Here is a 26512-nt window from a genome sequence, read left to right as displayed (position 1 = left end):
TCTCTTCAATTCTGGGGTTAATGGTGTCACCTGGACACTCTGTGATGGACACGTTGCTGCCATGGACACCTAATCCCTCTCTTCTCCCTCCACAATCAGCATCATTGGCGTGTTGAAAACATCGGTCGATAGGCAATCGTCAGTCCAGATCCCCTTCCTCTCCTCCCCTCCCTCCCCGTGGGCCTCAGATCAGACTGCTGACTGACACAGGGGGAAGAGGGATAACAGCTTAAAGCCTGTACGGCTGCTCAGTCCATGCCTGACTCACAGAAAATTCATATCTTCTGTAGTTCGGCCTCACCTGCTGCTGTCCACAGTATTCTGAGAAATGCAAAACTTCTCAAGTTGTTCACGAGAAGCCCCTTAAATCCACAGCACCTTTCATTCCCTATTCTCGTGCTTTTAACACTATTTACTAGTACCTCCATGTGAGCCTAAGGCCTATAAGCTTAGGGTAATATATACTGAGGAATCAAGCATGATCCTGATTGGCACCTGCCTTTATGCAGATCTTGAGCTGGAAAACCCTGGGATTTTGTTTAAGATCTATTCTGTATTTTAAGTTAGGCTGTATTTTTTAACCATACTCATCTCCCTTTTTACTTCCTGTTATTTGCTAGCCCTCCAGCTAAAGTAATGTACCTGCATTTTTTTTCCATCGTGTATGTTTTGTGCTCCCGTGGTGATAGCTGGTGACATGTAGATGAAATGACTTCACAGCAAGACATTTTCAGCACGGCTAGAGTTTGATTGCCTGAAAATGCTCAAATATCTCTGACATCACCGGTTAACATCAGGTTTCTGTGTCAGTTCCTCAGCATCAGAGGCTTAAGGCTTTTCCTTTGAACACAATCCAGCTATATACTACTACTTTTGCGTAGCAAGGTTCACATCACATGAACATTTATCTTTTCATCGATTCCCATTGAAAAACATTTGAAACAGTTAAATCTCAAAAGTCGAGAAACACACACATCCACACAGATATAATTGCCCAATTAAATAGTAAGTTAGCTAACTAACTTATTCCAAAAGTCATTGTGGTTGTCAGTTAGCTGTAGCTATTCTTACCTTTCTTGCACAAAGATCCAGCTAAATGTTTTCAGCATGCGTGGTTGGACAAAGCAAGTCAATAAAATAGATATTAACTAAGGTAAAGGTTAAAGGGAGGAAAGGTAAATTAGGAGTTCGAGGAGGGCTTGAATGTATTGCGCTATTCTGGCCAAATGCATATTGATCACCCAGAAATCAGAACTAAGGCACACAGTGAAGTGATAACACTGCATGTTTTGCTCAAGAAAATCCCCTCCCCTCCTGTAATGACTTGACTGACATTAGTGTAGTGGGCCTCAGCCTGGAAAAAGTGTTTTGTTGCTTATGACTGTCCATCAGGGTCTAACATGCTGTCGTAACTGGTGAACTATCCCTGCCAGTGCATTTCTAATGAAGTGAAATTGCAAATTATCGTAGGAATGACATTACATAAATCGTGGGCTTTCATGTTACTAGTACTGTGTGCAAGCTCTTTATTGCTCCAAAATCACATAATGATGGATGGTTTATGATTTATAGAGCAAGTTGTAAAACTTTCAAAGAATCACTTTGTAATCACAGTGAATCCAATCTAACCCTGCTCTAGCTATTTCAGTGAGCTCCCCACACAAATTTCAATGAAATATTGCACTGATTATATTCTAAACTTGTTTTCAAAAGTGAATGGTTGAGTGCTAAATATGATGAAGCAAGTAGTGCTTAGGCATAAATATACACAGGAGGGTGGGGAAAAATTAGAATATAGAGTCACAGAGTTCTTGCACACAACATTAAAAAGAGAGGCAGCTGAGATTAAAATGGAGATTTGTTTCATGCCTGACTGAAAAATGCTACGTGCTTAAAAAATAGAGACATTTTGGCTCAAGCCAAATGTTGTTAGTGTAAGAACAAATTAAATCTCAAGTATCTTTTTTGTGCTTTTTTCCATTAGGCCTCACATAAATCTACATCAGCATTTAAATCTCGTTTTCCTGTTCTTTATCCTGTGTGCAGAAACTCTTTGCTACAAGAGCATCACAGTTATATATATAAAAAACATCTCTGTCCTTGCCAACTAAATTTTTATTAAGATTATTTTTTGGGCCTTTCTGTTTTATGAGACAGTCACAGTGGAGAGAGATGGGAAAGACAGGGCAGAGAGTGGGGTTGACATGCAGCAAACAGTCTGGGACAAATTTGAACCCAGGCTGCTGCAGCTCAGCCTCAGAATTACATGGCACATGCTTCATAACGTGAGCCATCAGGGCCCCTGACAACTCAATTTTGATCATATTTCTCGCCAATTATCATCAATTTTTTTTGATTAAATGTGGATGCAATAAATGTATTAGAGATTCAGTGGAGCCCTGTGATAAACTGGGGACCTGTCTGTGGTGTTTCCCTCTGAACATGTGAATCCATCCTATAAACATAAATAAAATTTTGCATTAACTCATTGGCTGCCAGCCGTTTTCCAAACAGAGAGCCCCATACTGCCAGCGTTTTAGAGCATTTTAATTGATCTTTCAAGACCCACAGAATAGTTTGTTCTATGACTATGTAAACACCGAAACCACCAAAAGAAAGAATACACTCTCTCATTGGAAAAGTCTAATTGGCAGTCAACGTTTGGATTTGAATTGACGTTGATCGCCTTCAATGGCAGTCAGTTAAGATGAAGCAGAATATATGATGGGAAATGAGCAAGTCTCCTTTTAATTTTTCTCTCTTTTTTTGGGCTGTGTCAGCATTACAATATAGTGTTTTTAAGTGAATGTCTCATGTGAATGCACTAGTCTGCAATCAATTAAGCGTCTATATTATCAAAAGAAACTAAACAAACTGAAAGGGCAAACTAGAGGAAAAGCACTACCATAGTTGGTTATGATTTTAATACCCTGTCTGTCTATCTGTCTCGCTGGCACTATGGTATGTGCAGATGTACTTTTGTTGGTCATCTGTGCCTACATCTTCACGTGTATGTTCCTAGGTGTGAATCACTGATGATGGATGGGGATATTTTTCAGTCCCAGCATAGTCCCATTTAAATATGGCCCTTGTTTATTGCAGTAACAGATGGGTAGAAGCTAATATTAGCACAATACCATCAATAATCCACACTTAGCATGTGGAGATAGCTGCTCCTCCATCTGTGGCCATGAATAGTCTCCATATCTGTAGTGAGTGGTGGACTCTGACATGTCTCCCTGGCTGATTATTAAAAAACCAGTTGGATGGCTGACACTAAACGAATCAGACGCAAGCATACCTGCAATCTCATTACAATAGGTCATGACCATGAAGGGAGCTGAAAATAAGGTGAAAACAGTCAAATGTTGTTTTTTGGCACTTGCATTGAAGATTTCACCTAGAATACCAAAAATGATACTTTTCCCGTTTGCAAGTCTCCAACACTGTAAGCATTTGATTAAAGGAGGAGGAGGTCTACAGATTGCACCTCTAGTGCAATCTGTACATTCAGATAGTTTCTTTGTCATTTGGTGAGGTTTTCAGTCTGCTGCAGTCTCCCTTGAGCACCCAGTACAATTGGATTGGATTGGTATTCATTGGTGGAGCTCATATTGTTCAATTGCTCCTGTAGGCAAATGCTGAAGACTCTCACATAATGTGTAATGTGTTAAATGTCTCTTTTCAAGCACTGGGGAGAAAAATGTTAAGTGCATGGCTGCAGAGCTCAACTCAACTCCAGATTGTTGTGTTTGTCTTGGACTCAGATCTGTTTTGATTTAGTCTTGCCTCAGTCTTTGCCAATGCTGGGTATTAGTTATTTGTACTTACTTACTGTGTGTTGTTTGGTTTTGTGCACAGAATGGACACAAAATGTAAATACTAACAACCGCTCAGATACACAGTATTTTCCTCACCCAGTGTATTGTTCTCTGTCATTACTGTCATCACAGAATAGTTTGTGTGTTGTGTTAAGTGCCCGAAAAATGCTGGAGTCACAAATCTGTCCTTGGTCTAACTTCAGATTTACCTGTCTCTCCTACTTCCCTCATTATCACCCTCCAAGAAGCTGAAAAATCGTGGTGCAGAATTTTATTAAACCTGCACACAAAGTTTCAGGTAAAGTTCGTATAAACAGTGACATCTTCAAGGTGTTAAAACACCAGAACCAGAGATCTCTTATGACAGCAGAGTTCCCATTTACAACGAAGAAAGTACATCAGCTCTATTGTCTCTTGGTGTTAATCAGACATGCTGCCTTAACACCATCTTAACCTTGTGAAACAGAACAAGTGGTACAAATGTGTGAAGAGGCAAATGTACAAAGACGGTGATGAAGAGGGGTTTGTGTCTTCAAAAGCATCCCTGAGTAGACCCAGACAAAAACTCAGCTGATCTTTACACTTTCTGGTGATAAAAATGTCCACTCATGCTGTCTAAGTCACACTCTAATGGGGCTGTAATGGCTTCACCTCAGCGAAGCCGTTAGAGCTTCTATTCACTGTCAGAAGAAAGTGTTTCAAAACACCATTCATGTCACTTTGAGACAATACATGGAGTGCACTGAGGCCCCTCTTACACCCTCTTAACAAGTACTGTTTAGAAAGTGTTCAAGTTGGTTTTTGGAGGCATGCCCACACATAGAATTCCTCTCCTTAAACCCCACCAGTGGTGGAAAGAGTACTAGAAATTGCTACTCAAGTAGAAGTACTGTTACTTTGCTGATATTTTGTTCAAGTAGAAGCAGAAGTATTACTATAAAAATATGCTATAATGTTTTTTTTTTTTTTTTTCAAAACAATAACTGTGTCAGGTGCTTTTATTGTGAAAGGTTCTACAATCCGTCATTGATCATTTATACTGTTTAATGGATATGATTTAAAATGTAGTGAAGAATAATACTCAAGAAAAAAATATACTTAAGTAAAAGTAACACTATTGGCTTAAAAAAAATATGCAAAAAGTACACGTACACAAAAAAGCTCCTCAATTATGGTAATGTGAGTAAATATAATTTGTCACTTCCATCCCTGAACACCTTACATGGTTAGTCAGAACATATGTGAGAGTATTGAGCACTGAGTCATTTTTAAAATGTCTGTGAAGGTTTCAGTCATCCAACTCAGAGGAGGGCTGAATCGAGGGCAACTGAACTTGTTTGTTGATTCTTGAAGACATTTCACTTCTCGTCAAAGCAGCTTCTTCACTTCTGAATATCTGTAAGTTCCCTGTCAGACAGGTTCTTCACCATCATTTGTGCATTTTCTCCAGCATGGGATCATCTTTCTTTTGCCTCCAGGTGAGCTCCTCTGGTCTAGTGTTTTGCTGGCTCGTGACTATAAGGTTTGGAATTTCAGTGCCTGTCTTTCCTTACTTTTACCGCATTGAGATAGTTGTGGTTTCTTAATGACCTCAGTGAGCTTCTCCAAAACTGTTCCGGGCAGATGTGAATTCAATTTGTAGAGTCAACAGTCTGTCTTTTTTTTTCAAAGCCTCAATTGTGAAATTGGCCTTCCCTCATTCAGTAGTTGGTTCTGTGCTTTCTCTTTTCAGCTTTGTGGCTTTTCACAAAGGAACTTAGGTGTGAGTATCAGGTTGAACTGTAGGTGATTTCTTTAGTCTCCAGTTTTCCTGGTTGTCCTTTCATACTCCCATACCATTCTGGGATTGTTCCTCCCAAAATGCTTCGTAAGATGTCTGTGAAGGTTCTCAGTCATCCAGGTCATGGTGATCCATGACCTGTGAGTTGAATCAAGGGCAGCTGAACTTGCTTGTAGATTCTTGAAGAAATCTCATTTCCCATCCAAGAAACTTCTTCAGTTATGGACAGTTATGGACACAAAGAGTTGTATTATTTCCAGATTCTGAAACTTGATGTAAAGTACCATTCCTGTTTTTTGTTCAAATTAGTGTAACCTGCACATTGAAGAATGTTACAGTAATAAGTAAGATCTAAGGAAGCAGTTTAAACTGAAATGAAATTGTTAGTTAGCTGGTGTTTTTATCCAAGGTGAATTGTTTCAAGAGACCTTTTCAGGAGGGCTATCTATTCTCCCATCATTTATAGAGGCAATAGTAAGGCTGAGAGGCAGGAAGGCTGAGAGAGTCAGAGCAAGGTGAAAATGTCCTGTTAGAATCTGATCCCAGGCCAGTGAGGGCATATATGACTCCAGAGACAGGGATCATCACTGCTACTCTATCCGCTATCCTGTTATAATTGATAGTATCATGAAGCATGCAGAACACATAGGCCATACAGCAAAGTCATGACCTTGGTGTCATGAGTCTGATGGCTTGGCCAAGATGTGTAGTGTGAGGCAAACCTGGAAGTGTGACCAAAATTGTACAAACCAATTTGAGTTTTTCCCCACTTTAAAAAAAAAAAAATATTGTAAAGTCATGGAAATTAAATGTGCACTGCAAAATGCTCAAATCAGAAAATCCATGAACTGGAACACCTACAGTGCTGTATACTCTCCTTAGTGCATTCCGACAGCACAAAAACCAACAAACAAAACCCTAGTCTCCAGTAAGAGTCTGTGGCTTAAACTCCTAATTACACAAGCCAACTACCCCAGACATGAGTTAGAGTCATACCAGCTCGGACATCACCTGGGGTAACAAGGACTGCATCAGGTGTTGGGGAACATTCATGGACAAGGACTGAGAACCAAGAGTTGACGGAATGCCACTGCAACATCAGACCCTGGGAGAGGAGCTAGATGAAGTGTATGAACGAACTGTGGACCAGTAGGAAACTGCCACATTGACTCAGAAGCAGGTGGTGGCTCAATGCTCAAACAGCAATAGAAGAAAGCTACTGATGACCATGCAATTCAGGCTGTCCATTCATCCTATTGGGTATCTTGGAATTGTCTCATGAAGCGAGTGTATGTAAACATGTGAACTTGACATGTTTTTAAACTCTCCTGTCATGGGTGTTTCAAGTTCATTACTAATGTGCTGAAGAACCATACAGTGCCATAAGGGAACAGCTTTCCATATTGTGTTTCAAACAACATCATAATCGTTGTACCAACAAATCATGATGAAATTTTGAAACATTCGCTCACATGATTCTAAGGACTCAAAACAAAGTTTTGAGATGCCGCTAATACTCTGGATTAGGGTCACACTTTTCGGTGACAGCTACAGTGTGTGGCCACCAGCTTATGGTGTTTGGAGACAGAGCCTTGTAAAACAACCACAAATTTGCATCTCTATCTGGATGTGAATGTGGCAGGAGATATGCTTCACTTTGCATGGGAAAATGTCATTAATGAACATTCAAGATAACTGATATAATATTTGAGTTTACATGATTCAATATGCAAATACATCATCAATATGCAAATAAAAACACTTTTGTTTTCAGCTTGACTATTGCTCATTTTTTGTTCAACCAGAAGGCCTTGAGAAGGTTTGATAAACCCAAGAGTTGAATCATTTTGTCAGCTCACATTGCGGCCTGTAATCTGTTGGTAAAACACGAAAACTAATAAGATAGAACTCAGGAGGTTTTCACATGACAGCACTATAAATAGAGTGTTAACATTTTAGCCATCAGCTCACTCTTGGCCATCAGGTGTCAGTGTTGCTTAATTCACCACGAATGGTTTGTTGTCTGATGCACATTAACAAGCCACACTTTGAAGCCATTCATGCTGACTTCCCAAACACTTTATATTACACCGTTAACATAGATCAACACCGAAGGAGATATGAGCACACAAACATTATCTGTCTGTTCATATCTCTATTTAAGTTTATATATGGAACATCTTTTTCGACTGTACATGGTAATAATTATTCAAGGTCATGGTAACAGAAAACAAAGTCATTGACATGTATCACTTTAGATTTCTTGTGTTCACTCGCATATGAAAATATTCTCACAGCAATTAAAACCAAACCAACCTTAGATATATATTAACAGCATTATTTTCATATGTACTGAATGAGCTTACAAGGTTTAAATTTCAACTTAATACTGGCTTAATTACTGGTGTACCAAGAGAAGTGCCAACTGGAGGCACAAGAAAAAATGCCCTTCCTTTAACTGCTGCTGTAGGCAGTGCTCTGAGGTCTACATGAGTAATGAGACAGTGGAAGAACAGGTTTGTCAGTGAATGTTCCCCCTCTGGAAGGTTGTTAAAGCTGTTACATGCTGAGGTACTGAAGTCATTTGATTGAGAAATGGAGAGAAAATGGAGGAGCTTTTATGTCTGTATAGCGGCCTGTTTGGCAAGAAACCGTCTGACAGCTACAGGAGAGAGCAAAAAGCCAGGTGGCTTTAGCTGCAAGTACACCGTGTTGCTGAAGTCATTCCACTGCTCTGCTCCCAGCAGCAACTCTATCTTCAATACCAGTACAGGTCCTTCTTTTCCAGATTTTGTCCTGAAAAATAGGAGACTACTTTTAACCATTTACAAGGTACTTTAATGGATGTGCATGTACAAGTTGAGCCAAATGAAACCGTAAATAACATGTTAACAAGGGATTTGTGACTATATAAGTTCAAAGCCACTTTCAGTAGGACTTTCAGTAGGCAGACCTACCGGATTCAAAGCCCACAGCCGGGTCCACAGGGTCCCTGAATCCGTGAGGCGAGGTCCAGCTGGGGAGGAGCTCTGACTTGGACCCAGTGGCCATGCTGGGTGCCATATCAGTCCTGTCACTATGCAGCAGGTTGAGCAAGGATGTGGCATATTGCTGTCCAGTGAGACCTAAGCCCTCGGGGGACAGGGAATAACTGATGGGGGGCAACCCCGGGCCTCCTACTTGTCTGGCAGGGAATGGGTGCCACGAGACAGGAGAGTCATCTGCAGGGCTGAAGGTTAGGCTGCAGTGGGGTTCTTTGGTGCCGCTCAGCTGGAGATGTCTGGCGATGGGCTGGACCTGTGGCTGTGAGTAAGAGGAGGAGGAGGAGGAGGCAGGAGGACTCCACTGACAGGAGTTTGATTCCTCTGGAGAGAAGCAGCACAGCGGTGATGAGTTTTTCACACATTGGTCTATGCAAACATTTTATTCAAAATACCTTCAGCAGGGCAAACCTAGCCTTCTACTGAAAGCTTGACAATATGACTCTTGCACATACCTAAAAGTTTTTTTTTTTTTTTTTTTAATAGTGAACCTTCATTTTTGGCACCTCAACAGAATTCTCAGTTATGAGTGCTGTTTGGAAGGCTTAATAAAATAAAAATTACATAATAAAAATTACAAAAAGCACATGTTCTCCTGATTATGGTCTAACACCATATTGCACAAGACGGACCACCATTGCTCAAGGCAGGTCGTAGAATGTCGATTGTGTGCACTTACCCAATTTTACAGGCTTGCGGCTTTTCTTGCTCTTCACTGCCAGAGCCTTGGCCTTACAGTTTTTGCTGAGAGCGCGGCTGAAGTGAGCGTCTACCATGCTGCCTATGTCACCCTGGAAGTAAGTGAAGATGACGCTCTGAGAATGCTCCTCCACCTTCACGGCCACTGGGCTTCCTGTGTTGTCTGCCATGGGTTGGCACTGACTGAAGAACAGAGATGAAGCAGAAACTGTTCACCTATTGTGTGTTTCAGTTTCTTAACAAATGTGTAATGCAGTGTTAATATCTTGTATTACTATGTAATATAATATGTGTATATCTGATATTTTGTTTTCATTTTCAGTCATACCGGAGAAGACAACCTTAGCAACCTCAGCAACTTTGGCAACCTCATCTCACATCTACGTCACAACTATATCTATTATATCTTTATGCATCCATGTGTTTATGTGTATACTGTAGCCACTGTAAATGTAAACAATGAAATGACAGACAATAAAATGAAAATCATACCTTGCTTATATCACAATGACATCAAACTGGTTACCTGGTCTACTGTTGGCTACCTGCCATCCAAAAAGCCAATGAAGACTTTTTTTTTAATTTTTTTAATGATAATCTCATACTGCTGTTATCAGATAAAACTTATGAGTTTTTTTTTCTCCAGATACTTTCATTCATTTTAACTCAATATTAGGCTAAAATGAGGCTAAAAATGATGTCTTAATAATGGCTTTTTAAACCAAACATCTTCCAAATGTCTATTTAAGAAGAATATCTCAATTTGTTAATATGTGACTGAACTGGGCTAAAGATAGTCACCCGTCAAATGTACAAATGTCTTGTATAAACGTCATCATGAGCTTAAGATACATGTTTCTTCATGTAAATCATATTGTCAGATAATTGCATCCTGCAGTACTTAACATTTCATATTTTCTAGTGATTAAATGCATACCATCTGCCAGTTTCCTTGTGTTGTTTAATTTCCAGTACTTTGTTTATAATGCATGAAAATCTTTTTATTCTAATGTGTCTTTGTGCTCTTAGCTCCAGTGCCAATTTGGTAAATTCTGAGCAATGTTGCAACACTGCTCAGTGCTCAACTGGAAAGTGGGCAGCAGTATGTGGTTAAATCTTCAAATGCACCCAACACGACTTATTGAGAAATATTTGTTTGTGTGAGTTTCACTACAGAATGGTCCAGGATGTTTGAATGATGTCATCTGTGGGGCTGAAACACATTATGACCATGCCCTTTTTGGAAAAAATATTAAGTCAACTTCAGTGGGTCTTAACAGGGGGAAAAAACTGAAAACAAAACAAAACAAAAAATGAATTCATCCCATAACATTGCTGAATTCCTGAGTCAGGCCAGAGACCATTTCATTGTTATTGTTATTATTATTCTTAATAACTTATTTAAAAAATGAATTGCTTATCTCTTACCTGACCCAATGAATTTTAACCAAGGATGACCAAGGATTAACTTCCTTGGACTGACTGGTTGATACAAGCTGGTGTATTGGCCTACATGAGCAGCAGCCAAATTTGTTGGAAAAAATATGACTCGACTTCAGCAAAAATATCCATTAGATCCTTAGGTAGCTTTCCTTTCTTCCTCTCCTTTATAGACAAAACTGCTCATTTAAGTCACGGCTCTTACAAAGTTACTTGATGTGCTAAACTTGGAGGGCGTGATGCTTCATGAACTCAGACAGGTATGAACGGAATGTCATCTGGCAAGTTCCTCCAAAACCCGAATGACACCTTATAAAAACATTCCTCCAACAGTCACACAGTCATAAAGATATGCACAGTTTTACAACACCTCTCAAGTGTTCCGATCTGTCACATATTTCTGCAATTTCAAGATGAATCTACTTAAAAATATCATACCGGATTCTCCTGCATTGCACTTCAACTTGATTTCTGTTATTTGAATAATTAATTTGAATAATTAATCACACCTGAGACAAATGACACATCAGAAACGTGTCATGACCCCTGCTCCATGACACATGCATGCCTGCCTGCTGTGAGTGTGTTTGTTGTTATTATCAGCTTTTTAGTAAGAGTGATAAATGTTTGGTGTGATTTGTTTCTTTTTGTCACCATGTGCTCTCTCTCTCCACTGCACTCCCTCTCTCTCTCTCTCTCTCTCTCTCTCTCTCTCTCTCTCTCTCTCTCTCTCTCTCCCTCCCTGCACACCTCCCTGTCATCACATCCTCACCACTCTCCAACATCAACCCTGCCACTGCAACTGGTTCCTGCTGGATCAGGGACGTTTGGCACAGCAGCCACTTTCACTTGAAAATTTAGGGTAAACACAAGTGTTACTGATGATATCAATTAAGGTGCCATTCCATTTACATGTATCAGAGCCTTTCCAGTGAACCAGCATGCACAATACAGTCACCAGAGTAAAATGTCGCCATTTTACTGTGCAAACCAACAAATAGGCCTAACCACCAAAACTACTTGGGTAATGCTATGTAAAGGTTCATCGCTGTGGTTAAGGTTAGGAAAACGTCATGTTTACCGTTACACAAAATGTTAGTTAAAGTTCACTAATATTAGTTGCTAACATTATCTTGCTAAAAACAAACAGCTCTCACTTGACATGAGACTCTTCTTTTTCGTTTTGTTTTTGCTCACTTTATATGACATCATGAAACTTCAAAATGTGACATTTCAACATATCCTTTGTTTACAGAAACATAAAATGCCAACATGTTTTCCTGGCGACTGGGTTGTTACCAGGGCCCAAGCTCTGTTACACCTAAATGGAACTGAACCTTAATTCATGTTACTAGTAACACCTGTGTTTAATCTATTATTTCTATTATTAGGTATTGAAATATTGATATTGAAGTATTGTCTAACACACAATTTGTTGGTCATGAAACATTTCCAGCTCTTTGACAATGAGTCACTCTATTAGTTTGACAGATTTATGACAACACAGTCTGTTTTTTCATTCAGTGTGTGTGTATAGAAGAATCAGTTGTGCTTTTGGCACCTAATTTAGCACCTGGTTGTTGGATCTTTGGGTCATTGGTGGCTTTGGTGTGGTATGCATGACCAGTGTTGAATCCTTGTGTGTGTTGCTCTGATTCAACATCATCAACACACAAAAAAAAGTCCAGTACAATATACGAAGCTTAAAATAAAAGCACATTTATTTTGCATTTTAATTAAAATTATGTTTTTTTTTTTAAGGATGGTTGACAGAAACAATAATAGAGACCACGAGCTTCTAAGAAAAATACAGCCCACGTAGGGAATTGTGAGCTACTGTATAGAAAAAAGACTTCATACATCAGCAAACTAATTTGCCTAATCTTCATGGGTCATTAAGGTGCAGAGGAAATGCTGACAATAACAGGCAGAGGGAACCTTTCAGTTCCTTGTAAAGTTACCCTGGTGTTACTTTATCTGGGTAATTTGGGTGGAAAGCCAGCTCTAATTACTTTGTGTAAATGAGTATAAAATGATGCTCCCTATAAATGTAAGCAATCAGGGTGAACACAAACACAACAAAGTGCTAACTCTTTCAGTTTAGCCTGTGGAGGATAATATTGTTTTATGATCTGAAACACAAAAGGCTGGTAAAGATCGTGTACTTCTACTTTCCATACTGAAGAATTCCTCCAAGGAATTCCTTCACTACTGTATGTCGACGTGTATTTTAAGTTCTGGTCTTCCACTGATTCAGATGTACGTAGTGAGAACTTCCTAAGTAAGGTTCCACTGCATCACCCATAAAATTTGGAGGTGTCTTTCATCTTCCTCTGAGGCACTAAGCCCAAAACAGATATGGAGCTGTATTTATAGTGCTGTCAGTGTTTTGTAGGAGATAAGGGAGATAATACAGGACTTGAAGAAGGAAAAGTCTTGCAGTATACAGCCCATCTAAAAACTTGTTCACTCCCCCTGGTGGTGGTTTGGTCCTGATCCGGTGGAGGAGTCGGAGACCTTCCTGATGGAGGACGTGTTTACAGACCTGCTGGAGGAAGAGCGGACCAACTGGTTCTGTTTGCAGCGCCCACCCAGTGTCACAGAGCGACTCCAGTCTGAACACACAGGATAAAAAGCAAGAATGGTTGTCAACTTAAAATACTTCCCATCAACTATGTGTGCCTAGCTCTATTTTATGGCAATATAATAATAAACTAGCCAAGAAATGGTTGGTTACTGCTTAAAATAAGGAATTACAGTGTTGTGTACCATGGAAAATAAGTGTCTTTCAAGCATGAACAACCTCTGTTTCGTTGCAACATATTCTATTCTATTCTATTCAACATTCACTATACCATACAAAATCTTCAGTTCATGTTTCCTGCAGTACATCCTGCTGCCCTAATTTTTGCCATCCCTATGCAACAGTTACCTGAGTAATCACTGAGTCTAAATCGACCGCAGCACAAGTGGATTCTCCACTGTTTCCTCACGTTTTCCTTCATCAGACAGTGGAACACGAAAACAAAGAAACCTGCAGGCACAGACAAGAGAGGACTTAGACCAGAGGTAAACAAACCCTTCTGTCATTCCAGTGCTTCAGATTTTTGACTTTAAGAGACAACACAGAGAGGTTAGAGAGTTCTTCTCTGTGTCTCTATATGGTCTGTTTCATTTCATGGTTTCATTTGATCCATGTGGATTTCAAGGTATTAGGTTTAACTACACTGTTGAGCGGGGTGTCATTTTCACCACATTACTGTGACTTTTCAATAACCATATTTGCTTTATGATCAAAATCTTGCAGCCTCAGATGTTGGAGAGTTTTATCTTAAGTTGAAGGATTGGAGGCCCCTGTATGGGACCCCTTGGTCTTATGGAACCTTTTCAAAATTAAGAAGATGAGCTGTTAAAAAATAAATAAATAAATAAATAAATAAATAAATAAATGTTTTGGCAATAGAACATTTTACTCAAAACCCACCATTATGCTAAATACCATGCCATTTAAAATAATAACAAAATTGAATGAAAATGCACATGCATCTCAAGCAAGATTTAATCAATAATCATTTACTGCTAAACTATAGCTCAAGCCCACCTTGTAAGCTGTTGAGGATGGAGAACAGGTACAGCAGAGCCACTCTGGCTGGCCCCAGTGCAAAAAAGGCTAACGGCCAGGTCAAGCCTAACAGGACAGTGAGACTGGCCACTGTCTTCAACTCATGCAGTGCACTGTGGCTGTGTGCTGCTGGCTTATGCATCCTCATGTGTCTGATCTGGATCAGAACCACGACAAACACAGTGATGTTGCACAGCAGGATCAGCAGAACGAATGCTACCACCGTCACGTAGAAGAAGATGTCACTTTGTAGCCAGCAGCTAGGGGATGGGGGGAGGGAGAGGGTTCAGTGTAACACATTAACATGCACTGACATTTATGACAAATACAATCGCATGCGCCTCAGGGCGGTAAGTGCTCAAGTCTGGTAATGCCTTCAAGCCTATTTTAACTCAGCCTCATTGTAGTCTCAGTCAGGGGTTCTCAAACTTTTCATGCTCTGGATCCCCAAGCTGACTTCCAAAAGCCACACACACATTCATGAAGTGATTTTGCCCTCCAGATTGTGTTATGAAAATGTATTTTGCTTAGTGCTTAAGTATGAAATTGCTTAGATACCATACTTGAACACTGACAATAGATAGTCCATGAAGATTCATAGTGTCTACACTTTATATAGATCATAAAGTTTCATCTGTATCAGACACGAAACAGGTTTCTTCTTACCTTACGTTTCGGCGGTAAGCTTCCGCCTTCATCAGAGGTGTCACTAGGTGGTGTGTGACGTGTCTTTCTCAGCTGATGCTATGTGATAAAGACACGTCACACACCACCTAGTGACACCTCTGATGAAGGCGGAAGCTTACCGCCGAAACGTAAGGTAAGAAGAAACCTGTTTCGTGTCTGATACAGATGAAACTTTATGATCTACTGACAACAGATTCAGTGTAGTGATATTATGTTAAAATAATACTGCTATTAAATTTTTTGTATTGTATTTTTAGTGAATCAGTTATGGTGAAATTAAACTATTCCTTATTTTACTGAGCGCACCCTAGAAGCCCCTCAGCGACCCCTGGGGGTTCCCAATTTGATCCCAATTTCACTGTCACAATTTTCATCATAACTGTATGGGAAGGTCACTGCACTTGGACAGATTGGTATGTTATCCAAGATATATCACATGAATCATGACAGGGTTGGACACAAAGTGAATTTTCTTAGTGAAGTGTAATTACATCGTAGCAGAATATTTTCAGGGGCCTTCATCAGTGTTTGTCCTGTCAAGATGCAAGTGCACTTTACTAAGAAAATTGATATTTTACAGCTTATATCCCACCAATCTGATCTTGATCCTCATCCAGGCTCAGCTAAGGTGGTCTGGACTAAAGCCCAGCTCTGGTGTGTTTTAGGGCGCTTGTTATTATATGGCCACACAACAGGTAAAACTGATCTCTGTAGACTAATTCTAGGTGATGATTTGCAGTTTTCTTTTATTTTAACTGTTGATTAATGTGTGCTGAGTAAAGCTATAAATAGATAAACTTACAATGATTCACGGGCTTGAAGCAGAGCTGCAGGACTTTCAGACAGAGAATTGCCATAGGCATCTTTATCTATGGCTAGGACCAGACAGACTATGACCAGAGGAATACCTGTGAGGAGACACAATTTCCCATTTTTTGCAGCTCACTCAGATCAACTCAACACAATATCAATAATATTTCTTAATGGCCAGAGTAAGATTGATAGTGTTTGGTGCTCACTTTGTATTTGGACACACTGATGGTGATACTGACAAATTCAAAAGATTCTGGCCATACCATTCTCTCATTTAGTCAGTCACTGCTCTGTTGCACATTTTAAATAACAGTGTGCTGTTGCAATTACCGTAAAACACAATTTGACTTCCGCTGATCAAACACACCATGCAAAGTTAAGTGAGTATTTTAGGCAGTTGATTCCCTCCTCTCCAACGTTGTGCCTTACCCCATCCCACAGCACAGAACTTGAGAATGTAGGAGGGCACGTAGACGTTGAACACCTTGACAAGAGCGAAGTACATGTGCACAGCCTCCAGACCCATCCAGGTGAAGGAGGCCAAGAGGAAGTAGTGCAGTGTAGCCGCGGTGAAGATGCACAGGCCATAGCTGGGGAAGGACGAGAGCCAGGAGTCCAGAAGGAAAAGCATGTTCAGCCCCAGCAGGGCCACTGACAGGTTGATGAGTATTTTGGATGGGTAGTCCTGACGCAGCTTCCTGCAGTGCAGAGGACAAAGGCACAGACAGGGAAATTTGAACACAGAGGCCAAGATCATGACAGGGACAGAAAGAGGATGAAAAACCAGATAAGAAAAATCTGTTTTCTGTTATCAGTGTTAATTCAAGTGACTTACTCAAAGGCGATATAAGTGAGAAGAGTTACACCCAGGAAGATGGAAGATATACCGGAACCAAGATAGGAGATGACTGTCAGAATTTGACTATCCGTATCACTAAGAGGGGCTCTGGTCACATCCTGAAATAATTACAACATGGTGCAAGGTGGAAACACACCACATTGTGCCATTTTCACATCAGTGTGTTCGGGAGCTAGAAATCATGCAGTATTATTATCATGGCCTCTTTACTGGCAGAGAATACAAGCAGTCAGCAACTGATTAGTTCCCATTTCTATGTTTAGAGGTGGAAGAGTGTCCCCTGTTTTTATTTTAGAAAAAAGCAGCCCAGTTAACTCACCAGAAGCACAGCAAAGTGTGTGAGGTGGTCACAGAGACAGCTGGTCTGATAAGTAGAGGTACTTTGGATTACACAGCCATGACTGTTCCAACCACCCTGCCCAGCTGACACACACACACACACACACACACACACACACACACACACACACACAACATCTGATGAAAACTGCTGCTACTATGCTTATGAACACACAACTGCCTACATGTTTTTGAACTGATTAATCTCAGTGGTTCCCAAAAGTACTAAAAAACGTATTTAATCCATGTAAATCCAATTAGACACATCCAAAACACAGAAACAAGGAGCCACTCACCGTTTTTCTGAAAGTCCCAAAACACACACTGTACCTTGTCATTTTCCTGTGATGAGGAAAGAGAAGATGGTGTTTAATTCAAATGCAAATCTTCACTATGATTGCTGTCGTAGCAAAGCATTGATTTCCCACCTGTTTGGGATGTTGATGGCTCAGAGTGACCACCACACGCTGCTCATGGAGGTTGCTAACATGGCTGTTACTGACACTGGCAGATACTACATAGGTATTCAAAGTCCAGTTGCTCTGTGTTGCTGCGGTTGTGTCTGGCTCCTGTTAAGAATGATATATAGGTGCAGTGATCACAACAGTGCTACTATCACACAGCAAGATAATCTCCATCTTCTTTTCATAAAACAAGTGAAAAAATCTTACAGTGGGATGAGAAAATAACATTTTTTATGATGCAGTTTTGCTTGTTCTTGGATTTTTTTTCCTGGAAACAACTATAAAAAAGAATATAATATAATAATATGTTGAAAAGAGGAAGATCAGCCCACTAGTCTTAAGAAAATGACACTTTATTCAAGAAAATTCTGGAAACAAGTTGATTAGCATTGGAAATAGGTGGGATTATCTCATCATCAGTTTTTTTTTTTTTTTTTTTAAAGAGAAAGTAGATATTTTTTAACACTAATTATGAGACTGAATGAGTTCTAAAGATGGATGTTTTAGTTGTGTGCTACTGCCACTGCCACTGTTAATAGTAATGGTTGTGGTGTGGTGATAAGCAGGGGTAGCAGTGGCCACTGGGCAATATTAAGAACATTTTGACAAATAGAATTATTATAAAGATATAAAGAAAGGAATTGGTAATATCCTGATCAATGTATTAATTAAACAATCTCTAAATAGCATGGGCAGTCCATGTAAAATGTCTAGTGAAGCCAAGTATACCTCCTTGTGCCAGTAAAATGTACCTCCAAATTAATTTTCTTTCGCAAAATTTCACATTTTATTTGCTTTAAACAACATATTGATTAGTTTAGTTTATAGAATGCATCTATAGAGGAAGAATAAAGATTGGAGGCAGAGGATGACTGGGGGGTTATGAGGTCACCTTGAAAAGGTCTTGCACTCCATAGAAGTGGAACTGGACTCTTGCTCTGTTTCTGTCTTGAGGTGGAAAGAAGTTGTGGAGTGCAGAAGGGAGAGAAATCGCTGCAACTGTGTCACGGAAAGGTTCACTCTCAAAGCTCTGGTTGATGAAAATCTGAAAGGAATGAGAGGTCATGGACAATGCCACAGTGTACTTTGCAAAAATCCTGTGGATTCTAAATGAAACCAGATTCATTTATCTCTGTATTTACTCTTTGTCTTAAATGGTGACTCAGGTGAAACTCTGGAAAGTTTCCATGAGTTGCTGTTTTCTTTTCGCAGTCATATCGCTGTCACGTGGCTCTGCACTGAAGCTAAATGTGCAATGACAGCTTGAGGGCACAAAGCCTGTTTTATAACTCTATTTCCCACTGCCACACCATTGACCTTTTTGTTTATGACTTCCATTTCCCTGGTCACTCAAGGACATTATGCTCCACTTGTAAGGAGTAGGAGTGCTCCAGAGGTGGTCTGGTGGAACCGATTTGAGACTAAAAGAAACTGAGCAGGGTATTTGTTTTGAATGCCAGTGGACGTTTCATCTTTGCAGCTTACAATAAAAGTTCATAGGTAAAGTCTGCTGTTCCCCATCAGGTCATACCAAAATATTCTTAGACTCTCACCTTCGGGTCCAAGTTTGATGAAATGGAGGACACGCCAAAGGTGAGTCCGCTGAACTTCTCTGGATCAACATTGATCATGGAGAAGGCCAGTGATGGGGCAGTTATACTATCTGATTCCCCCTGGAAGTCCATTTTGTCCCCAATTTTTTCTGTTACATTAAGGACACTTTTGGAATCAACATAGGATTGAAAAGAAAAATGAAATTGTTTAAATGTGGTCACAATGTTTATTATTCCAAAAAATGTCACAGTCATACAGTAAGTGTTCATACAGTATATTCATAATTGCTGAAATCAACCAGATATTCGCTTTTCTTGTATCCCTTTGCACTCACATGTTAGCCACTGGAGTGATGTCACTCTTGGAAGCCAGGATATCAGCAATGATATTGATTATCTTAGTGCCGAGAGCCTCGGTAATGTTACTGATATGTACCACTGCATCCAGCTTGTCCATCACTACATTCAGCTGGGAGGTGGACAGTTCCCCCTCAGCTACACCAGTGCTACCAAATTCAACATCTATTAGGTCCTGAATGATGTCCACAACATCAGCCGAATTACCTAGCGGGAAATAAAAAATACAAAAATATGACCATATACTAAGTGATCTGTAAAGCTTTTCTTTTCTCTTTTTTCATTTTTTATACCTTTTTAGACACAAAACTAAGAACAGAATATTTTTAAGAGCTTTGTTTTTTTCTTTTATCCTGTATTCTCCATTATTCCATGTTTTCATGTTGTGAGACATAAATAAAAATAAAAAAAAAAAAAAACTGCAAAGGGACGGTATGTGATTCATCCTCTCACCTGCAGTTACATTGACTTTATCCAGGTCTGATATGGTCATAAGAGGCTTGCAAGCCGTCATTTCAGGATCAGCCCAGCTGGTTGTGTCAGTGTCACTGTTCAACTTACTGCACAGGAAAGGAATAGGGGAGACAAAATAACAGAAGAAATAATGGCTGTTAGTCTGTTTCAGATCAATTTGCTTCTGGTCATTTTTTCTGACAAAGATTTAAAATACCATACCAGTGATTTTTCATGTCCAGCATAATATCTACAAAATGTATGTACTTCAGGTTTTTGGTAATCTTTTCCCAAAGCAAGCAGTCATATTTTAGAACTGCTATATCATTTTTCCTACCTTTTATCCACCCCTTAGAGCCCATTCATTCCACTAAAATATTAAAATGAACTCTCTAAGACTTCAAACTTTCTTCACACCAGTATTCCATCACCCTAATAAAGACTTTGTTGTCACTTTTTCCAAGAGCAGCAGTTTTTTTCAGTTTGGATGACTTGAATCATTTGAAATTGGGTGGAGTGAAACAGTTTCTCAGCCAGAAAATAGTCACCCAGGGGAAAGGTTTGCTTTACACAGCCAGTTGTCAGTGCCGTGGTTTATGAATGGAGATAATGTTGCTAGCCACAGAAGCAGAACATTGTAAAGTGGCCATTTCAACCGGAAATCCATATTTGAAAATTTAGGGGTTTTAATTAAAAAGTGTGAAATCTTCAGCATCCCAGCATGATTTGGAAAATAGTTTGATGCAATGTACGATGTAGGTAAACTGTAGTCAACCTGGAAAAAAACATTCAAAATCACTGCTATGGTCTTTTAAAGCAAATATTAAACAATCCATCCTCATGAAGTTTGAAACTACACTGAATGTGTCCTTTAAAACAAAAGTGAAATGAGATCATCCTTAAAACAGTAATTTATTTTGTGATTTCAAAACAATCTTCCTTGTTTGGCAACCAAGGTCATCTCCAGCTTTAAAGCAGATGGTAATAAAAAAAAAAATCCCATCTGTCTAAAATATATTGGATGATTGTATTGAACTCTTAATAAACACATAATGTTTCACTGTGGGATCATAAAACTGATTACCTTTAAAACTCAGTCACTGCCCCTTGAACAATATTAATATCCAAGTTGTCAGACATGATATTGGGAAGATTGGAGCCCTTCATTACATTAATAATTCGCTTAAAGGAAATTGATTTTTGCATGAGCCGCTGGCTGGCTGTGATCCATCAGCATTAGCCTGTGTGTGTGTGTGCAGTCAGAGCTTGTGTGCAGAGTGGGGGGACTGCATGGAACAGGATCACTGTAATTGAGGGAATTTTCTAGTCTTGCTGTGCTGTCTCTATGGAAACAGACTGTCTTACATGTGATTGCAGCAAGCATGATGTGAGCAAGTAAGTAAATACATTTTCATTAAGGTAACCATTTCCTGTGATGACTCAGCCTTCTGAACAAACCACTGGATATTACTACCGTATTGGGCCTGAATTATAAAGTTACATATGTCTGAGTTTAGAAATGAAGTGGTGAACCATTCCACTGCATAACATCAGACAATAAAAAACCAAACCTCTGCATACAGCATGATGATCTTATGGTATGAATGTGTCTTGAGTGACAAAACGTTTGGGCGTATGTTTGCGTCAAAAATCAAAGTATTAAAGTACTATCTCACCAAAGCCTGTAGGCTCTCCCTGATGGAGGGCTCCTGCATGCCATCTCTTGAGTTTCTTGAGGAAACGTTTCGGGCCACGTGAACGGTCCATAGATTGTCTCTGTTGTGTCTTCTAAACAGTTCCCTGGTACTGAGGAAGAAAAACCAGATATGGTGACACCTGTAGAAGTCCAAGTACAGTTGAGCAGAACTTTCGCTCTTTATCTGTGTTAGAAACTCCATCTTACCGATGTGCCTGATCTCCACGTGTGCAGTTTGAATGGCAACTGTGTCATTTGCATAGTTTGAGGTCAAGACATCATGAATGTGCTTTTTAATTTCTTCGACAGCCAGTGAACTGTATGCCTGAGCGTGGAATGTGCATTTGTATCTGTTGACGAAATGCATAATTAAATTAGACAAGCTAAAAATTAATTAAAAAAAAAAATCTAAAATTCTTAATAAATACAAATAAAGTATCTAATTTCTGGCCTTATTCTTAGTTACCTACTCTTTGTGTTGCGCTTGGGTGACCTAAAAGAAAGGAAACCATAAAAGAGCTTTTGTTTTATTTTATTTATTTATTTATTTATTTTTACAAATGCTAAATATTATTTGAGACAAGGCCAAGCCGCAATAAAGTTGTTAATTGTTAGACAAATTGTTAAATTATCTAAACATAATTAACATATGTAAAATAAACTGCATTGCACTGTGAATCATCTTGTACATACTCACCAGCAGTCCGTTATATTGCTCCATGTGCCTATAAAGATTACAGATCAGTGCTACTTTAACCTAAGCTTTCAAATGACAATGACTTAGAGACTTAGAGGCCGTAACTGCAGAATAAATGAATCACAAGGGACACACCTGCTGTCATTTTCTCTTATCTTGAGATTCAGTACAGCCATGGTGTTATTCACCTCCAGCACTTCCTTCAGCTTTTACACAAAGACAAAGACAAAAACACACACACGCACACACACACACACAGTGTAAGCTATTTTCATTAAAGTGCATTTTGAAATGACAGTGTATTTGTGTGATTGCCTTACCCAATTCTCGATGATATCCACTGGATTTCCAGATGCGCCAGTCATCTTCAAGGTCATATTAACTCTGAAGAACGTATCTGGTCTGACTGCAGGGGTAAAAATACAGATAGAGCAGAAGTAGAAATGCTCCTCAAAGGGTTGGATGCTATACACTACATCTAAGATTCATAAGAAGAATTTGTAATCAAATAATGTAGAACAAAGAGGAAGACAGAAAGTGACAGAAGACAGACAAAGAGAGCATTAGTAGCTCTGTTCGTTGGTGCTGCCCCGTGGACTGACCAGCGGTGTCATTGACATCTAGAGGGTCTCTAGTCGTTGACATGTTAGTGGGACTAGCTGGAAAGCATTGAGTTGGACCTGTCTCTGTGAATTAAATGACATTAAGTTAATGGAAAAGGCAATAGCAGAGCATGATTGTTGATGGGTTTGGCTACACTTTATTATTGTGCAGAAATCCTTATAGAAGAACCAGATTGGTAGTGTTGATTTCATGTTGCTGACATGAGCTACGTTTTATTTCTGTCTGGTGTGCTAACCTGAATAAACTGGTGAACCTGAAGTTGCAGTAGTGCTGACAATTGGCGGTGGTTTTGTCACTTGGCCGAAAGACTCTGAAAGGAGGACAATAAATTATTAGATGCAGTTGTATCATAGGAGGAGAGGTCAAGGTAAGAGCATCTGTCTCCTGGAACTTTTAAAAATAAGTATCATCTATTCAAATCAAGATAAGTGTATTAAACGAATTATAATAATAATGTAAAATAATAATAACAATGATTATGACATGCCTGAATTCTTATCAGGAAAGTAATTATTCAAACAATAGTTAGAATTTTTCATGTAATGGATGTTCATCATCCATGAGATATTTGAAACAGTATAAATTATGTGGCATTATTCAAATTCAGCTAATCAACAGTCAGCAGTGAAAGTGCACAACACAGACATAAATATTTATATCTCAAAAACACTTCCAGTCAAACTCTCAGTAGGTAACATTAATAATTTCCCAGACTATACACATATTAGCCTCGTAAGATAAAAAGGTCAAACTCGTGATTTGAACACATGTTTATGATCAACACGGCAATAATGACCATCAAAATCGAGAAATCCACAAACCCACTACACAGTAAATGGTAAGTAAAAGTCCCATTAAGTGATAACATTGTTTCCAGGAATCATAAATGCTCTCACTTCATAGAGAGACTGTACCTACCAACGGGTTGTATCCTCAGGCTATTCAGGTCAGCTGTCAGGTTGAGGAAGTTGAAGGAGAAGGTCACCTTCAGCTGTTCAGTGATATACGACTGAACCAGCTGAACGTCAGCAGCGGGACTCACTTCCACATTGACTTCAGAGCTGAAACTTGGGGCAAACCATAGCAAAGTCAGGATATGGGTGTTACAGGACATTAAGTTTGTTCTCTATTGTACTGGGCAAAGGGTTGCCATGGTTTAGGGCAGCGTCCTGTGGAGAGTATTTGTCCGACAATCTCTAGCTTTTCCACGATTTTGCACCAGTCAAGAGTGAAATTTGAATGAGGAAAAATGAGGAAAGCAACTGCTTGAATTCATCTTACCACTGGTTAGAGGTGGAAATCCATAATGATTCTGCATTCTGGGGAAAGAAATAATTATCATCTGACAGACATCTGTGTGCTTTTTTCCTATAGTTATTTTTTATGCTTGTTTTTAATCCAAAGTCATTCGGATTTGTAGCCACCTTTGCTTCTGCCCTGGTCTGAACATTGAAATTTGTCAAACATTTCCTCAGAAAATTACCATTGTCTTTATCTAAACAGTCCCTCATTAGTGCTCCTATCAGTTCATAGTGTGTCTTTGAGGATATTGCTGCCTCTTTCTGTGGAAACTCAAACTGAGGCTCTTAATAATGGTGTACCTGAGCTTGCTGTATGTGTAGATCCGCAGAATTATTAACCACAAGGCAGGTCTGGCTGCAAACACAGATAACAGAGATTAGAAATAGGAATGTGTTTCCTTTCTGCATTCATCACAATATATCATTTAGATACAGTACATATTTGTTTTAGTACAGAAAATACACAGACACTCAACTAAATGTCTGAACAAATGATCTGATCTTAGAAATGTCAGCTATTCAACTGTTGTCTCTTGTCAAAAATCAGCCAAGAGGAATCTTTTCACTAATGGTTAGTTACCTTGGGGATGACACAAAGATGCCATGAACAGAAATGTTGCGAGAAAAAATGCTCCTCAACTAATGGAAAATAACAAAATAAGAAAGTTGTTTTGACATGTAATGACAACAGTTTTCTTGACATGGATGGTAGCAAAACTGAACTGATAAATAACAAGTTTTATTTGTTATTATACTCTTCATACCCAGTTTCTTGTGATTTCCTCCAGTGACACTGTATGGTTTGCGGTCTTGGCTGAATGTGCAATGAATGCCCTCATTTTGATTTTGTAGAGTGACCATGCTGGAACAAACAAGAGGAAGAAAGATGTCAGATCATGTCCTGGACACTTGTAACATCTTATTCTATTTTTAATAAAACTAAACTAAGAGTGTACGTAGAGTGTGACACAGCCTGCAACATTTCCAAGAGAAAACTTTTAGACCCAATGTTTGGTTTACTCTCACAAGATGATGCACCATATGCCATTGAACTCAGGGAATGCCTGGTTTACCATTTCTTTACCCTCAAACTGTAGTTACTGAACAGCATATTGTAGTGTAAACCCTTGCCTTCAACTCTCACCTAAAATAGGTTGCCTCAGTATGGGAATAGGTGAGGAAAACCTTGGAGTAATTTAAGAGTGTTTTATAGAACAGAGTAGAATCTGGTGTAGAATAAGAAGATAAAGCAAAATATATCCATCTAGCCAATGCAAGATAATGAAATGCAATAGAAAGTGAACACATTCACCACACTGGAGGCTGTTGTCAAGCACGGGAGGGCAGTTGTGGCTGTAGCCCCATTGCCGGAGGTCCCAGCTCACCACATCTCCATCTGCACAAGTGCGACTCTCCAGCTCCTCGGCGGTCCGCTCTCTGGCCCATATCCTGAACAGACTAATATCCCCAAATAGTGTGTTCCCATTCTCTGTTTGCAGATTACCATTCACATCTACATTATGTGGCAATCCGAGAGTCAGAGTGCCATTCTGGGCCAGATGTCGGGGCAAACTGGAGTTCACAGAGACCTCGTGCATTTTGGTTCCATTAATGTAGATCCGGAACCTGCTGGCTTGACTGGACCAGGTAAGACAGACCGAGTGCCAATTATACATTTGCAGTTCCATTTCCAAAGGCCACTGTTTCCCAAACAGCCATGCCACAAGGGTTGAGCTTCTTCCCCCCAGTCCCAACTCAGCCTGTGTTTGCCCTGGAGCTTTGTAGTCAAAGCCTGTCCATGCTGTGCTGAGGTTGCGGCGTAAGAGCATACAGACACTCAGCTCCTCAAGGGCTGGCATTGCAACCTCTTGCTTTAGTCGCCACAAACATGGACGGGACATGAACACCACCTTCTTTCCCCACAGGCTGGGACTGGCAGAGCCTGCTGAGGACAACACAAGTCACATACTGATGAAAATTCATCCATAATCTATAGGTTTGGTAGCTGATACAATTATTATTTATCAGTTTACTTTTGTATTTATTCAGTTTATTGCTGTCCTCTAACTGTGATGCAAATTCATGTCATGCTTTGAAGTCACTTCTTTAGTCTTATAGCCATACCTGAACCCAGAAGACAGACGTATAGCTGTAAACACAGACAGATGATTATGGATGATGGGCTTCTGACAGAGTCCATGGCAAGAGGCAACAAGCGAGAAGTGTCTCTGCTGATCAAGTGGTCATCAACTTCAGGGGAACAGTA

The 26512-nt window shown here is 39.6% G+C and overlaps 2 protein-coding genes across 2 annotated transcripts; both read right to left on the bottom strand.

Moving 5' to 3' along the window:
- Nucleotides 1–7197: 7197 nt before the first annotated feature.
- vgll1 (vestigial like family member 1) lies at nt 7198–10994 on the bottom strand. The gene is made up of 4 exons (XM_030062069.1): nt 10770–10994; nt 9322–9524; nt 8559–8966; nt 7198–8397 (listed from the first exon to the last, which is right to left on the bottom strand). Exons 2-4 carry the CDS (start codon nt 9509–9511, stop codon nt 8360–8362), a joined length of 636 nt encoding a protein of 211 aa, XP_029917929.1. The 5' UTR covers nt 9512–9524; nt 10770–10994; the 3' UTR covers nt 7198–8359.
- A 2253-nt stretch (nt 10995–13247) lies between these two features.
- On the bottom strand, nt 13248–25844 carry adgrg4a (adhesion G protein-coupled receptor G4a). Its single transcript, XM_030062710.1, has 16 exons — nt 25559–25844; nt 24547–24601; nt 23864–24012; nt 22642–22727; nt 22457–22527; nt 19929–20035; nt 19454–19682; nt 19119–19284; nt 18458–18610; nt 17530–17670; nt 16739–16860; nt 16333–16601; nt 15893–15998; nt 14383–14663; nt 13714–13815; nt 13248–13396 (listed from the first exon to the last, which is right to left on the bottom strand). The coding sequence occupies exons 1-16, from the start codon at nt 25842–25844 to the stop codon at nt 13248–13250; spliced, it is 2472 nt and encodes an 823-aa protein (XP_029918570.1).
- Nucleotides 25845–26512: the final 668 nt, after the last annotated feature.

This window comes from Myripristis murdjan, chromosome 10, assembly GCF_902150065.1.
Source record: "Myripristis murdjan chromosome 10, fMyrMur1.1, whole genome shotgun sequence".
Classification (NCBI taxonomy): Eukaryota; Metazoa; Chordata; class Actinopteri; order Holocentriformes; family Holocentridae; genus Myripristis; species Myripristis murdjan.
This window is presented reverse-complemented; position numbering and strand designations above follow the sequence as displayed.